The sequence below is a fragment of the Coccidioides immitis genome (assembly GCF_000149335.2).
Source record: "Coccidioides immitis RS genomic scaffold supercont3.5, whole genome shotgun sequence".
Taxonomy (NCBI): Eukaryota; Fungi; Ascomycota; class Eurotiomycetes; order Onygenales; family Onygenaceae; genus Coccidioides; species Coccidioides immitis.
In genome coordinates this window covers 2,878,199-2,891,465 of record NW_004504307.1, presented here as the reverse complement: position 1 = coordinate 2,891,465, position 13,267 = coordinate 2,878,199, and the positions used below count along the sequence as shown (strand labels likewise).

Here is a 13,267-nt window from a genome sequence, read left to right as displayed (position 1 = left end):
TGATGAGCCTTATCCCCCCCCAAACCCGCGACAAATACACATGTTGGCTATTAGCGATGTTTTGGATTGAATTAGCAGAAGCCATTTCTCCCTTGCTTTTTTGTTCCATGCCAAATGTATTCGCTTTTCCTTAAATTATGCCTATGATTAATTTACCACCCATTCAGTTCCCGATGAGCTCGACCCTCAGAAAACGTAAAAAAATAAATGAATAAATAAAAATAAAATAAAAAGGTAGATACCCTTCCCCGTATCCGAGGATGAATTTATACTTTATCGGGAAACACGGCATATTCGTTCTCTGAACTACTACAGCGGGGTATGTATGCAGTACTGTACATATGTTAAGAAGGACATGAAGGATCAGAAGAAGACGAAGAAGAAGAAAACACTAACTGCCGTGTGCCCTCCCAGTTTCCTACTCTTCTCAACACACCTTTCTACCTAGAAACAAGCTCACCCTTAATCTCCGCAGCAGAACCACCCGCAATTCCAGCTTGCTTCGCCAGGCGCGCGTGTCGCTCCTCAACCCTCTCCTTATGTTGCCTGTTCTTAAGATGTACCTCGAAATTATCCACCGTCAACGCTGGACCGGGAGTGTATAGCTTTCCGGGACAATCGTGGCATCGGATTCGTGGGAAGTATTTGTAGATCAGCTTTTGTCCCGGGTGTGTCGTTGCAGCGTTGGGGATGGGTAAGCTGGTCTGGGGGTCGACGGCAGTGTAGCGCATTGTGCCTTCGAACGAGTCGCGAGGATAGCTGCGTTTTAGATTGTTCAGGCCACGGACGAGCCAAGGCGGAGGGGGAGGCTGCGAGTTGTTAGTTACATTGGCGAATATTTTTTTTGTTTTTTTTGAGGGACGGGCAAATTGGAGTATCATACACCAGGAACACCAGGTTGAGGAGGATGAGGAGCATCGACGACCCCGTTCAGTTGGGATGGCGTCGGGCGTTTCGGAGTGGTTGCAGGCTGGGCGGCTGGCGGGCCCATGGAGCCGCGAGGGGTGGGAAATGCGTTTCGAACGGGAGTTGTTGCACCTGCTGGAGCTGGCGAACCTGGATACCCTTTTTGCCTTGTCTTCAGGTCCTTCATCAGTTGTCGTAGTTTGTGAGAACTGATCCTAAGTCTAACGATCAGTTTCTCTGGAGCCTCGGAACTCTCTTCGCGATAGTCTCGCCTTCTTGCAGACGTTCTGGTTTCGTGAAGAGAGGAAGTTTCGGGAGTTGCAGAACGACCAAGGTGGCTGCGCATCGCCGACTGAGCGATTGCAGACGCTGTCCGCATACCGCGGGTCCGTGCAGTTCCTTGGGTTAAATGCGACATGGCCGGCGAGGCTCCAGACGATTCATCGCTGTCAGACTCATCGGAATCCTCCAGACCATCACGTTGTCCAGTAGTTGCACGCCGGCTTCGACCAGTGCCAGATCGTTTGAAAAGTCGACTCTCTTCGACGGAAGCCGCAGATCCAGGTATGACGGAGGACACGATCATCGTTCGAATTGTGCGCAGCCGGTCTTTTAGATCAGGAAGAGCTGGCCCACCACGACGATTAACAGAACGTTTTTGCAGTCGCTGTTCACGGGAGATAGATCCTTCAGTCCTTTCAAGGCCTGCCTCGTTGAGTTCCCAGAGGACGGGCGTAAATTCCTTGGCCTGCTGGATAGAACGGAATGTGGATTGAAGTGGAGAAGCCTGGAATGCACCTTTGAGGACAGGATCCTCGATGGGGCGACCATCAAACGGATGGGATACGATGTATAAGCTTCGAGTGAAGAGCTGGGCTTGCTCTCGAATGGAATGGGCAATTGCGGTCGCAAACTCCCCCGGAAGGGCTAGGTCCGTCGCCATTTGAACTGCAAAAAGTTCAGGTGAGTTATAGGGGTCATTGATATCCCATTCAAATTGGTCCACTAGGGTATGTTGTCCAATAGTGATATTCAACTTGATCAGAATGCGCATTTCGTCGTTTTTGTAGGCAAAATACGGGAGGTGGGGATCTAATGGTTCCTCTTCGATAAATATATGGGGGTGATATTCCGTCAATTGATCTTGGATGCTTTGGGTGATTTGCCGGACAAGTGGGCCGCAGGATTCTAGCGGGAGGCCAAAATCTTCGACGAGCTTTTCCGCGAAGACATCAGGTGGCGTAACGCGGTCGTGTAGGTTCCATGTAAAAGTGTCTCGAATTTTCACCTTATCCCAATCAATATCCAACCGTATCGGGACCAAGTTTTCGGGTTGATCCGCTTGTTTGTCCATCTCCTGTCGGGAAATCCGTGTATCCCGAGATTTTCGGCCTCCGGGCTTCCTTCTATTCGATGGGTAGAGTAGTTGTGGATGCTGCGATTTGAGATCGGTTCTGGCGTTGCCAAAACCTTCATAGCCCATTCCAAATATAGCGCCTGGGTTCATTTGGCGCTCATGTTGTATCTGCAGGTAGAAGTCGCGCTCTGCTCGTTTTTCCTGTAAGATATCCTGGTGTCGGGTTCTGCCAGCAGCAAGTGTGGAATGTAGCCATTCACGGTGAAGGTACTGCTCCAATAATACCTTATCAAGCGGCGTCTCACGGGGCCCGACAGGAAGCTCCACAGGTGGTGGTGATGATGATGAATGTTTTATGGAGCCAGATCTGGAGCGCTTCTGTCCGAGGGAAGTCCCGTTAGCAGGCTCCTCCTGCTGCGGATCGGGAGACCCAGGACAGTCCTCCTGTCCGTCATCAAGATTTGAAGTTTCATTTTGCGACTCAGTTGTACCTGGGCCTTCAGGTTTCTGCTTTCCTTCGGCGAGCGAAGCCGGCGAATGCCCGTTGGTAGTTTCCGTGTTGGCAGACGTCTTTATATCTGTCTCATCGCCAAGGAGATCTCCCCCTGTATGCTCCGCCATAGGCTGGGATGACGTCTGGGGTACATTGCCGGCGATAGCTGGGCAATCCGGCGAGGCATCGGAAGAAGCCATTTTTAAGGGGGTTGTTGGTCGCGACCAGGCAGTTGGTCCTGGCAAACTGGCCTATGTACTTGACAGTCGCGCGATATGAGCTTCACGCATATTATAGATCTAATATGGAACCAGGGGCAGTTCATTAGCTTGGATAATAGGCAAGACCATCCCAATTACTGAATTCACAATGGCGTTGCAACCCGAACAATCCACCCATTCTGCAGATCTTTGGCATTGATATGATAAAGTGCGCAGAACCGCAGAAGTATTCACAGAAAGTACAACAGATCATAGGATCAAGATGATAATATTAACACACCTAGATCAGTCGCAGGCAAAGAGCCAATAATTCTTGCTTGGATTGCGTTCGGCTACTCGGCTGGGTCCAAACAGAATATTAACGCGTGGCGGCAAAAATGAGGAGATTGTCGGCGATTAACGCGTCTCGCTTTGCTGGATGGGATAGGGGCTAGGCTTAATAATAATAACAAGGCATCAAAATTCCCGGGAGAAGTCGCTTCCAAGGGTATGGCTAGCAGCTATGTCTTGCTTGATGGACAGCTCAGCTTCCGATCATCCGTCACTCGCCTTTTCGCTTCTTCGCCCAAGCAGCGAACACAGCAGAAGAGAGGCAGGCAGTGCTGACTCATCCACTGTCACAATCACGTGGATTTGTCGAAGCGAATTCGGGCTGTCGAGCTGCTGAATGCAGAGTATGGGAGTATAGGGTGTGGAGCAGCTAATATAGAGTACATCATGGTAATATATTCTATCATCTCCAGTATCAACTAAAGCTATCAGAGCACTTCCACATCGGTCAACCAAAAGACGGGCGGTCATAATATGTATATTGGCAGCCAGCCTCGAGAAATAGAAAACTCCACTTCAGTCACGTGATACATATTAACATTGACCTTGAAAGGAGAAAAGAAGCGGCTTGGAGTGAATCGCGACGTTTAACAATCCACAAGGCCATCTGCAACGACTGCACGATGGTCGGAGCTGAATACACCATCGTCGAATTTGTTAGGCAACACACCATATTGCTTCACCGTCCACGGGAAACCTTGCTCATTTTTGGGTCCGACAAGGATGTAATCAATGCGGGTTTCCCGTTCTCCCTCGTATCCAAACCCCGTGTAGGTGATTTCATTACCATAGCGCTCGTCAGGCTTGATCTGGTCTCGGGCGTCGACTAGAGGAGAAGTTTGATCGATAAAGACCTGGTATGCTTCTTGGTTGACCTCGCTGTTGAAGTCTCCCGCAAGGAAAAGGCCCGAGATGCGGTCTTTGAATTTGTGAAGGTACCCGTCAATTGTCCGCAGAATGAGCTTAGCAGATTCATATCTTGACTTGGACCCTTGGTCATCGAGATGCGTAGACATTGCAAGCACCGTCTTTCGACTAGCCCGATGTCTGAACACTCCGACGGTTACGATGCGGATCGAGGCTGCATCCCAGCCTTTCGAGGGCACCTCAGGGGTCTCGGAGAGCCAGACCGTCTCCCAGGTCTCCAGCTTCCAAATATCAGGGCGATAGAATATCGGGGAATATTCACCGGCTTGCTTTCCGTCGTCCCTGCCTACTCCAATGTACGCCCATGCGTCCCCATGGGAATTCAGGCCGGACAGGACGTCCTCGAGCTGGACGTGGAGCACTTCCTGCAGACAGATGAAACTCTCCGCGTTGTGTCTTGTATGGAAGATAAGCTCATTCAGGACTAGATGCTTTCGTTCTGGCCAGGGCTTCTCGCCCTTGAATGGACGCGAAGTTGCATAGCGAATGTTATGGGTAAGTATACGGATAGACAGCGGGCCGTCTAGCTGCATAGTTGGGTTTCCTTGTTTCTCACAAAGTAACAAATCAAGCTTCCTCTCTGATGCGGGCTGGAACGAGAGAAATCACAGAGAGGCGATGGGCAGGCAGTTGGTAGAGTCGCTATCGAGCCTATCTCTCTCTGTCCCCTGACCTTGCAGCAGACGATGCGGTCTATCTTATTCTCATAGCAGCCGTCGTCTCGCTTCCCTGCATTTGTTGATCAGGCATCATGTGATGGTCTTCATGCGCGGCGTGGACCAAAGCCGCACGCGACAAAGCAAGCCTGCGGCCCAGCGTATGTACAGCGGATACATACCGAGAGACCTCAAGCAGAACTTACCTTGGACATCGAATATCGATGTGGTGTACTCTGTAGCTCGCTTGTTGCTCGCAACTGTCGGGGCTTGCGCGCCAGCTGTCTCTGGGTCTGGGTGCGGGCGCGGCGGCCGGTACGTCATTCGCAGCATCCCAGAGGCCGGGCGCGAATCCACACGGGAAATCCCACCATCAACCTGCAACCGCTTAATATTCCCCTCCACCCCACCTAAGTTGAACCAACAACCCGGCCTGAACCTCCCCTAGGCCTTTAAAAAAAGCTCACACGACTCACGTCCACACCGTGGTTCCGCCAAACACTTCAATTGGGATTATTGCTCTCGCTGCTGCAGCTTTGGCGAAAAACGTCCGCCATCGCTCACCACCTGAAGATCCAAAATGGCCGAATCAGCTGAAGTTGGTGAGTTCTGCTCCGTCTCGTGGCCGTAGTCAAAAAATTAAATCGAGCACATTGCTTTGTCCGATATTTCGTGGGTTTGACAGCAGCCTTCTTTGCTGTCGTTCCTTTGTTTTAATTTTCTGGGCTGCCACTATATATCCCCGCCGTTCGAACCTTTGCTATGGGTCCTAAGCAGAGAGGACGTTGTCGTGTGCTCTTGAGTCGACCAGAAAAGCTGACCGAAAATCGCGATAGATTACACCCTTAACAACCCCGACACCCTAACCAAGTACAAGACTGCCGCCCAGATCTCTCACAAAGTCCTCGAGGCCGTCACAGGTGCCGTCTTCTCCATCCCCGGATCCTCCCTAGTCACAGTCGTGTACACGTTGAGGGATAAGACGCGATGGGGCCTCTGACTCAAGCCGGATGCAAAGCTGACACTGAATACAGGATGGTGCGTTGAGGGCGCAAAGATCCTGGAGCTGTGCGAGAAGGGTGATAAGCTCCTGGATGAGGAAGTGAGCAAGGTCTACAAGGGCAAAAAGGTCCCGAAAGGTCCGTACGGCTCGCCTGGTTCTGCCACAGTTTGCAGCTCTCCAGACATTCATACCGTCATCTAACCCTGCTTCTTTTCGTCGTGGTCCTGTAATAATATCCTATCTCAGGTATCTCTCACCCAACTACGGTTTCTCCGAGTTCGTATGTGACACCATATACTCCCTTGGCGTCCGATGCGGAGGAAGCTGCGACAACATTGAAAGAGGGCGAGGTTGTGAAGATCCAACTGGGCGCCCAAATCGATGGTTTTGGAACCATTGTTTGTGATACCATCATCGTCCCATCCGCCGGTGGTCCCAAGGACAAGATCACCGGCCGTGAGGCAGACTTGCTCTTAGCTACCTACTACGCTAATGAGCTTCTCCTCAGACTCATGGTCCCTCCGGGCCTTTTGGCGACTGGCACAGAGGAAGAAAAGAAGAAAGCTGCAGCTGAAAGGCCCCCCACTCAAGCAAAGATCTCCACTCTGCTAGAGAAAGTGGCGAAGAGCTATGACTGCAACGTGGTCGAGAACACCACCACTTGGCTCTTTGAGCACAATGAAATCGAGGGAAAGAAGAAGATCATCGTTGCACCCGGTGCAGGCGTGAAGGGAGAGGGGAGCCCCGAGGTCCCCGAAGTGTGGGGCGTTGAGGTTGGACTCAGTCTTGGATCTGGCAAAGTCAAGACCCTCGAGCACAGAGCCACGCTGCATCGTCGTACCACCACCACTTATATCCTGAAGCGACCAAGCTCCAGACAGACTCTATCTGAGATTGTCAGGAAGTTCGGTACCTTCCCGTTCAGTCTCCGTCAGCTTGACGATGAGAAGGCCGGCAAGGTTGGTGTAGTCGAGTGTGTCCGTGGTGGAGTTGTTCGCCAGTACGATCCCGCTGGAGAGGCCGACGGTGCTCCGGTTTCTCGACTGCTCACGACTGTTGGTATGTGACCCCGTATCCCTGTGCGAAACACCGCTGTCAGAATGAAGCCCGCAGCCGGATGTGACTCTTTGTCTATGTGGATTTTCCCCTGACCTTTTCAACTTTTTAGCCATTCTCAAGAACGGCCTGACCCGGCTGGCCGCCCCTCCTCCACTCGACCTCTCCAAGGTCGAATCCGACAAGAAGATTACAGATGAAGAAATCCTGAAGATCCTCGAGAAACCCCTTGCCAAATCCACAGGCGCCAAAGGCAAAAACAAGAAGAAGAAGAAGAAGCCCGCTAAGAAGCAGGCCGAGGATGCTGAAGAGTCTTCGAGCGAGGAGGAGTAAACGCACTCACTCTACCTTTTCCCCTTTTTCATTTTTTTTCTTTTTTTTCAGGATGTTTCCGTTCTGTGGCAGCTGGACTCGGTACTGTGTGGTGACCTGGTGTCTGTTCGCTTAGGGATCTATCTACTTGGGACTCTCTTGATTTTCAAAAAGGTTCTACAGCGATCTGTACCTTGATGGCGGGACTTGGATGGATAGCTGCGGATCAGGAGACACTGTTAAATAGCTACGTGCCTTACTCGAGCAAATGAATATGATTGTGCGCCTTGCCTGGCCAGGTCTTCCCTAGCAATACCCCGTCCCTTCGAGTAAAATGCTAGCACCAGGACATCGGGAAACGGTAGATAGACTTTCACTCGAGAGATCAGGGCCAGTTGGGAGCCGTGAAAGGAACACAAAGCCCTCGAAGGCGGAGAGGATGGCCGGGAATCGCCGCCTGTTTTGGGGGGTTCAACAGATGCCTGGAAGTCCCAAGTGAGGAGACGCCATACAAGTTCAGCGCGTCCAGCTCTCACTTGCAACCCGATGCCACGGAGCTCTCCGCGAGACTGTTTATGTTTCTTTGTCCTTCCCGCCTAGCAACGGAAATCTCTGCTGGTTGATCTGGAGACTCCTCCTGGCGATATAAAATCTCCCTTCCTCTCTGCTCTCTCTCCCTCTCTCTCTCTCTCTTCCTTTCCACCTTTCCTCCCTCCACGCTTTCACATCGCACAAATAGCTTCATCACGCTTCAAATCTACTGCTTCAAAAGCGTTTATCCATCACGGTTCATCTACTCTGCTTTGCTATCAAGTTCTCTTACTTCTAAAAAACTCTCTCTTCGACGCCTTCCACTCCTTCATCTTCACCGATTCTCGTCACTTTTCTACCTTCATATTCACTTCATCTCTCTTCATAGAGACCATCTCTGGCTCGTCAAGAATCGTCTCGCCGCATTCTCACTCTTCTTTATTATTTGTCACTCTCTGACACAAGTAACTCCTCTTCGGCTCATTACGTCTTTATATTCATCGATTCTTACCTCTAACTTCTCACATTCTACGTTTAAATTCACTTCCATCTCTCTACTTAGAGATTATTTCTTTCAGTGACGAGGGATCGTTTCGGCGTCTTCTCACTCTTTTCTACTCGCGTCACTCCTGACCCAAGTGGCACGCAGTTTGGCTCATCATCACTTCATCTTCATCGATCTTTGCCTCCAAATCCTCACACTCCACCATCAACCTCGCGCGATCTCTCTGCGTAGAGAATATCTCCTGCACAAGAAGAATCGTTTAAGCTAATTTTTGCCTACTTTACTCGCGTCATTCTCCTTCATTCACTTCTCGATCTCACAGCCCCTGAACCACACGTTCTGCATCCTTTTTTCTAACAGATTCTCGAAAATCCGAGTATCTGTATAATCAAAACGCATTTCCGCGTCAAAACCGATCGATTCTACGACTTTTTAAGTCAAAGCAGCGAGTTTTTTTTTTTTTTTTAACTTCCCGTTGTGCGGTCGACTCTGTGTGTTTGTGGACAGTCCCTTTTTCCGGCGAGGAGTTTGACCCCAAAGCTCCCTCAAATCCGCCATCTTCATTTTCTCCCTTTCAAAACTTCTCAACTCCCGCCAACGGCCACAACCACACGCGGCCCAATCTTTCTCACGACAACAACGCGTGGTGTGTCCATTGTCAGCTTGTGATTTTACTTTTAGTAAGTGCCTCTGCATCGTTCTATTTGAGTGCCCTGAGCTAACTGCGCGCAGATTAAATATCGCAAGCTGCAGAAGAGCTTCGTTCAATCGCAATGGCTCCTCAACTTCGATCTCGCACTCGTGCTGCTACTCAAGGATCCTCTCGCCCTTCAACCCCTCTCGATGCGCCGCAAAACAATACTACTGCTGCCGGCTCCGAGAACTCCCGTCCTAAAAAACAGCGTAAAACAGGCGCAAACACAAGTGTCCCCGTTGACTCCGAAGAGCCAACACGGCAGAGGCAGAGAAAGACCAGAGTTGGCCCTTCACAGGCCGATCAGGAATCTACACAGCAGCAAGCCTCCCAGGATGCCGCGCCCCAGCAGCCTGCCCTTCGCAACATTATAATCCCTCCCCTCCATGAACGAAACGGACCTCCCTGCCAGGAAAATAACTGGTACTTGCCAAAGTCAACCTGGAAAGAACCTCCAGAGGCCAAGCTGAGACCAAGCTTTGTGGACGCTGGATGGCAGCGTGGTGGCATCTTCCAGAGTCAATTCGCACTTGGTGCCCGTCCCACACGCTCCAACCTCAAAATTGCAAAACTGCTCGAGGATGAAGAGCCCGTCAGTACCCCGAAGCCAGCCCCAAAACCAGCTCCAAAGAAGAAACCCAAGTCAAAACGAGGCCGAGTTGCGAAGTCGAGATGGTCTAGAAAGAAATCAAAAAAATCTACCAACACAACCAAATCAGCCAAAGCCGCTCAAGCCGTCGAGCAGGCTATCAACGAGTCGACAGCTGCTTCCACATCTGCTCAAGAATCAACGACACCAGAAGACACACCCACCCAGCAAGCCGATGAAAATATTACCGGAGATAATGAGCATGATGCCCGACAGACTCGTTCGACATCCGGCAGCAATCTTGACGCCAACGGTGCTGAGCCAGTCAATTCATCGACGGCGCCGTCCATCCCGGTCGATCTCAAATGCAGCCGAGAGAGATTTAACGAAGTCCTCGGGTCAGCTATCTCGCGAGCTGAGGCGTCTCAGGACACCAAAGTCGCGGAGGGACTTCGTTGGATGCTGGATGCCTCAGGCACAGATCCATTTCTCTTGAAGATCATGGACAATGTTGTCGCCGAGCCAACTACCGACAACATGTCCGTGTTTCAAACTGCACTGCGGGATGCCGTCAAGAAAGCTAAAGCCGAAAAACCCGCCGCCACCACCGCCGCCGCCGCTCTGGGACGTGAAGATTCAACATCTTCACTCTCGACCGCCAAGTCTTTGGAGGCTGAAGCCTTGGCCGCTGCAAGTTCAGAGCCAGCTGATGTTCCGGCTCCAGTATCGGAGGAGGTGGCGCAAGCCGCCGAATCTGAGAATGTGGGGTCGGAACAGGCTGCATCAACAGGTTCCGGGGTGGCTCCCGTTCTCAGCGGCCGCGGCCGCAAGAGAAGACCCGAAGATCCTGAGCTTGTGGCACTTGCAGCCAAGAAGAGTAAGCTTCTGAAGGAGGAGTTCCCCGGATATCATGTCCGCGAAAGCGACGTCCGGACTCAAATTGTACCACAGCCTCAGCCTCCCCGGCGGGTTGTGCGTCTCCCTGAGGACGACGATGTCATTTCTGTGGGGTCTGATGAAACTCGCAGATCGCGTGCGCATGCGGAAGAGGTCGATAACATCGATTTCTGCCGTGTGTGCAACGGTACAGGCAACCTCTTGTGTTGTGACGGGTGCGTGGATTCATTCCATTTCGGCTGCCTCAACCCGCCTCTGGATGCCAATTTCCCGCCGGCAGGTCGGTGGTTCTGCACCACCTGCGAAGGAAAGGGTCCTGGGGCGGTGTTTGAAGCGGCGATGGGATCCATTCCCCGCGCACGCTACGAGGTGCCGACCGAGATCCGCGAGGAGTTCGCAGAGGTACACACCGCACCAGACGGATCGTACCAACTTCTTCGGGAGGAGAGACTTCCACCGACAGTGACTGAGGGAGTCAGCGAGCTCAATCCTAAGCAAAAGGAGGAGCGCCGCGCCGAGGTCTTTGTCGAGCGGGATGCCAAAGGGAAGCTAATTTTCTGCGCGAAATGCCACCGAGCCAACCTGGACGGTGAGCGACAAATCATGAAGTGCGATCATTGCTCCCTGTACTGGCATCTCGACTGCCTGGATGAAAATTACACACATCCCCCCCTGCAATTCAGCGGGAGCAGCAATCCACGGCATTACTGGAAGTGTCCCAACCACCTGGACAACATGCTCCACGCACTCGGTGGTGTTCGACTTCGTCGACGCCGCCGCCACCATGAGCATGAGGATCTTGAGCTTCTCCCGCCAAGCTACGAGATCGACACTTTCCATGAACAAGAGTTTTATGGAAAGAGTTACCGGGTGAGCGAGCGCGGCCTCATCCAAAATTTCATTCAGCATGTCAAACGGGAATACGCTGAGGACAAAGCGCTCAAAGCCATGAAGGCAGCCGAGGAACAAGCCCGGGCCCTACTGGTCCCCGCTGGGGGGACACCCGGATCCTCGAACGAGGTTGCCAATGCAGATTCTGTGTTGGCCAATCTTCGTCCCGAAGAGCGCGAGGGTGCCATGGCCCTTCTGGTAATGGCAGAACCTCAACCAGCTTCTAGCCGGGTAGGGCAGCTGGTGTCTCAGCTCGTTGCGGACTCGCCGGAGACGATCCGCGACGCGACAAGTGAGGTTGAGCTCCTTCAATCTCTCCAAGGTCTGATCAGCCAGCGCCTCTGTGAACTGGCTGCGACTTCGTCGACTGACGTTACCAACTAATTCCCCTCTCCGGAGCTTTAGCTACGGACCTAACCAAGAGGGAGGTCAATTGGCGGGATCAATAACTCAGTTGTCAGATGCTTGCGCATACTTGTCCGACTATCAATTTCTCTCCGTATGATGTCGAGCTGGTCGATAGTTACATCTACATGGTCGCGAAGAATCGAAGTTCATATTCTGTGGTCTGGTCTGTTTTCGAGTGCCGCGATCGTAACTACTTGACGTCCTCGAATCATACCGTTTGACGTGCTGAATGAGCGGTGCGCGCGGGTTAGCGGCTTTGGCTGATTTGGTTGCTCGTTTTGCTAGACGGCAAATCCACAACTGATCAGGGGCAGTTGTGTTCCCAGGGCTTGGTTCTCGCCGGGATTGGGTTTGTCGGTGACAGCAAAACGATTCAAAATATATTTCGGTTTCAAAAGGATTTGGATTTTCTTTTGGTTTTCTCTCTTTTTTCCTTCCCTTTCCTTTCTGTCTTTCTTTCTTTTTTTTTTTTTTTTTTTTTTTTTTTTTGCATGGCGGTCGGTGCATTGGGTCGAGCTTGGGTTTCGTTTATCTCTTTTTTTCTTTTAAAGCGGTTGCTTGGGTTTACAGGATTATGATTGTTTTACAGTTGTTTGCACACCAAAAAAAAGGGTATAGACGGCGCTGGGATTTTGTACGGGCTTTTGCCCGCTGTCTACCGTTTTGTCTGCCTATTGGCATCCTGTTCTGATTGCTTTTTTGATTTTATTTTGTTTTATTTTTTTCGCCTGCTCGGTCGTCCGCTTCCCTTCTTCCCGCTCCTTCACCCTCCTGCCCCCTCCCTTTCCCTCTGCATTTCGATTCGTTGATGTGGGCGTTGTTGGCGAGCAAAGTTGTTGTACCCGTCTTTCGTCGTCACCCATCTCGCAAGAGAAGCTGCGTGGCAGGGATGGGTATGCGCTTGCGCTCCCCGCTCTCACACGATGGTCGAAGTCCAAGGACTCGGAGTGTAACGATTCCCGGTCTTGAATAGGTTTGATCCTACTTCTCTACTCCTCGCGCCCCCTACTTTATCCACCTGGAGCATACGGGATATTATTTTGAAGGATGGGTTTGTTCGTTTTTTTTTTTCGGATTTGAGCTTGGTGGCTGTGAATGATGATGATATGCCATGTCCTTTCTGGGCTTTGTATGATTAGATTTTGGTTTTGATTTTGGGTTTGCGGAGACCGAGCGGCAATGAAAAGGCATTTGCCAAATATTTTGGAAAAAAAAAAGTGAACAGATTCGACGTCAGTTTTCTTCAATTTCTCCAACAATGTTCTCGATCAGCCGTCGAGATGGCGCAGTATTAGAGCTTCGCTGTGATATTTGGCCCACGAATCTTCGTGTGCGACTTCTAATGAGGCATTTGAGGCCAACAAATGACAGATATCAATTGGGTCTCTTGGACGGGGGTGTTATTTTCGACGGCGCACTTTAAGACACTTCACTTTCCGCCTCATTACCCAGGTGATATATATCCCTCCAAAACCACAAAAAACTCGCTAT

At 51.2% G+C, this 13,267-nt stretch overlaps 5 protein-coding genes across 5 annotated transcripts; 2 read left to right on the top strand and 3 right to left on the bottom strand.

The window, feature by feature from the left end:
- Positions 1 to 169: 169 nt before the first annotated feature.
- On the bottom strand, positions 170 to 3,488 carry CIMG_09443 (SWI-SNF complex subunit). Its single transcript, XM_001239821.2, has 4 exons — positions 3,258 to 3,488; positions 884 to 3,055; positions 397 to 809; positions 170 to 333 (listed from the first exon to the last, which is right to left on the bottom strand). The coding sequence occupies exons 2-3, from the start codon at positions 2,954 to 2,956 to the stop codon at positions 441 to 443; spliced, it is 2,442 nt and encodes an 813-aa protein (XP_001239822.1). The 5' UTR covers positions 2,957 to 3,055; positions 3,258 to 3,488; the 3' UTR covers positions 170 to 333; positions 397 to 440.
- A 181-nt stretch (positions 3,489 to 3,669) lies between these two features.
- On the bottom strand, positions 3,670 to 5,206 carry CIMG_09442 (endonuclease/exonuclease/phosphatase). The gene is made up of 2 exons (XM_001239820.2): positions 5,097 to 5,206; positions 3,670 to 4,963 (listed from the first exon to the last, which is right to left on the bottom strand). Exon 2 carries the CDS (start codon positions 4,765 to 4,767, stop codon positions 3,895 to 3,897), a length of 873 nt encoding a protein of 290 aa, XP_001239821.2. The 5' UTR covers positions 4,768 to 4,963; positions 5,097 to 5,206; the 3' UTR covers positions 3,670 to 3,894.
- A 106-nt stretch (positions 5,207 to 5,312) lies between these two features.
- Positions 5,313 to 7,557, top strand: CIMG_09441 (DNA-binding protein, 42 kDa). The gene is made up of 5 exons (XM_001239819.2): positions 5,313 to 5,492; positions 5,727 to 5,810; positions 5,925 to 6,029; positions 6,140 to 6,952; positions 7,062 to 7,557. Exons 1-5 carry the CDS (start codon positions 5,471 to 5,473, stop codon positions 7,280 to 7,282), a joined length of 1,245 nt encoding a protein of 414 aa, XP_001239820.2. The 5' UTR covers positions 5,313 to 5,470; the 3' UTR covers positions 7,283 to 7,557.
- Positions 7,558 to 9,070: 1,513 nt separating this feature from the next.
- On the top strand, positions 9,071 to 12,111 carry CIMG_09440 (uncharacterized protein; the record flags this gene model as incomplete). The annotated part of the gene is made up of 1 exon (XM_001239818.2): positions 9,071 to 12,111. The coding sequence occupies one exon, from the start codon at positions 9,071 to 9,073 to the stop codon at positions 11,750 to 11,752; it is 2,682 nt and encodes an 893-aa protein (XP_001239819.1). The 3' UTR covers positions 11,753 to 12,111.
- Positions 12,112 to 12,208: 97 nt separating this feature from the next.
- CIMG_13610 (uncharacterized protein) lies at positions 12,209 to 12,993 on the bottom strand. The gene has a single exon (XM_004444847.1). It carries the CDS (start codon positions 12,637 to 12,639, stop codon positions 12,448 to 12,450), a length of 192 nt encoding a protein of 63 aa, XP_004444904.1. The 5' UTR covers positions 12,640 to 12,993; the 3' UTR covers positions 12,209 to 12,447.
- Between the last annotated feature and the right edge of the window lie 274 nt (positions 12,994 to 13,267).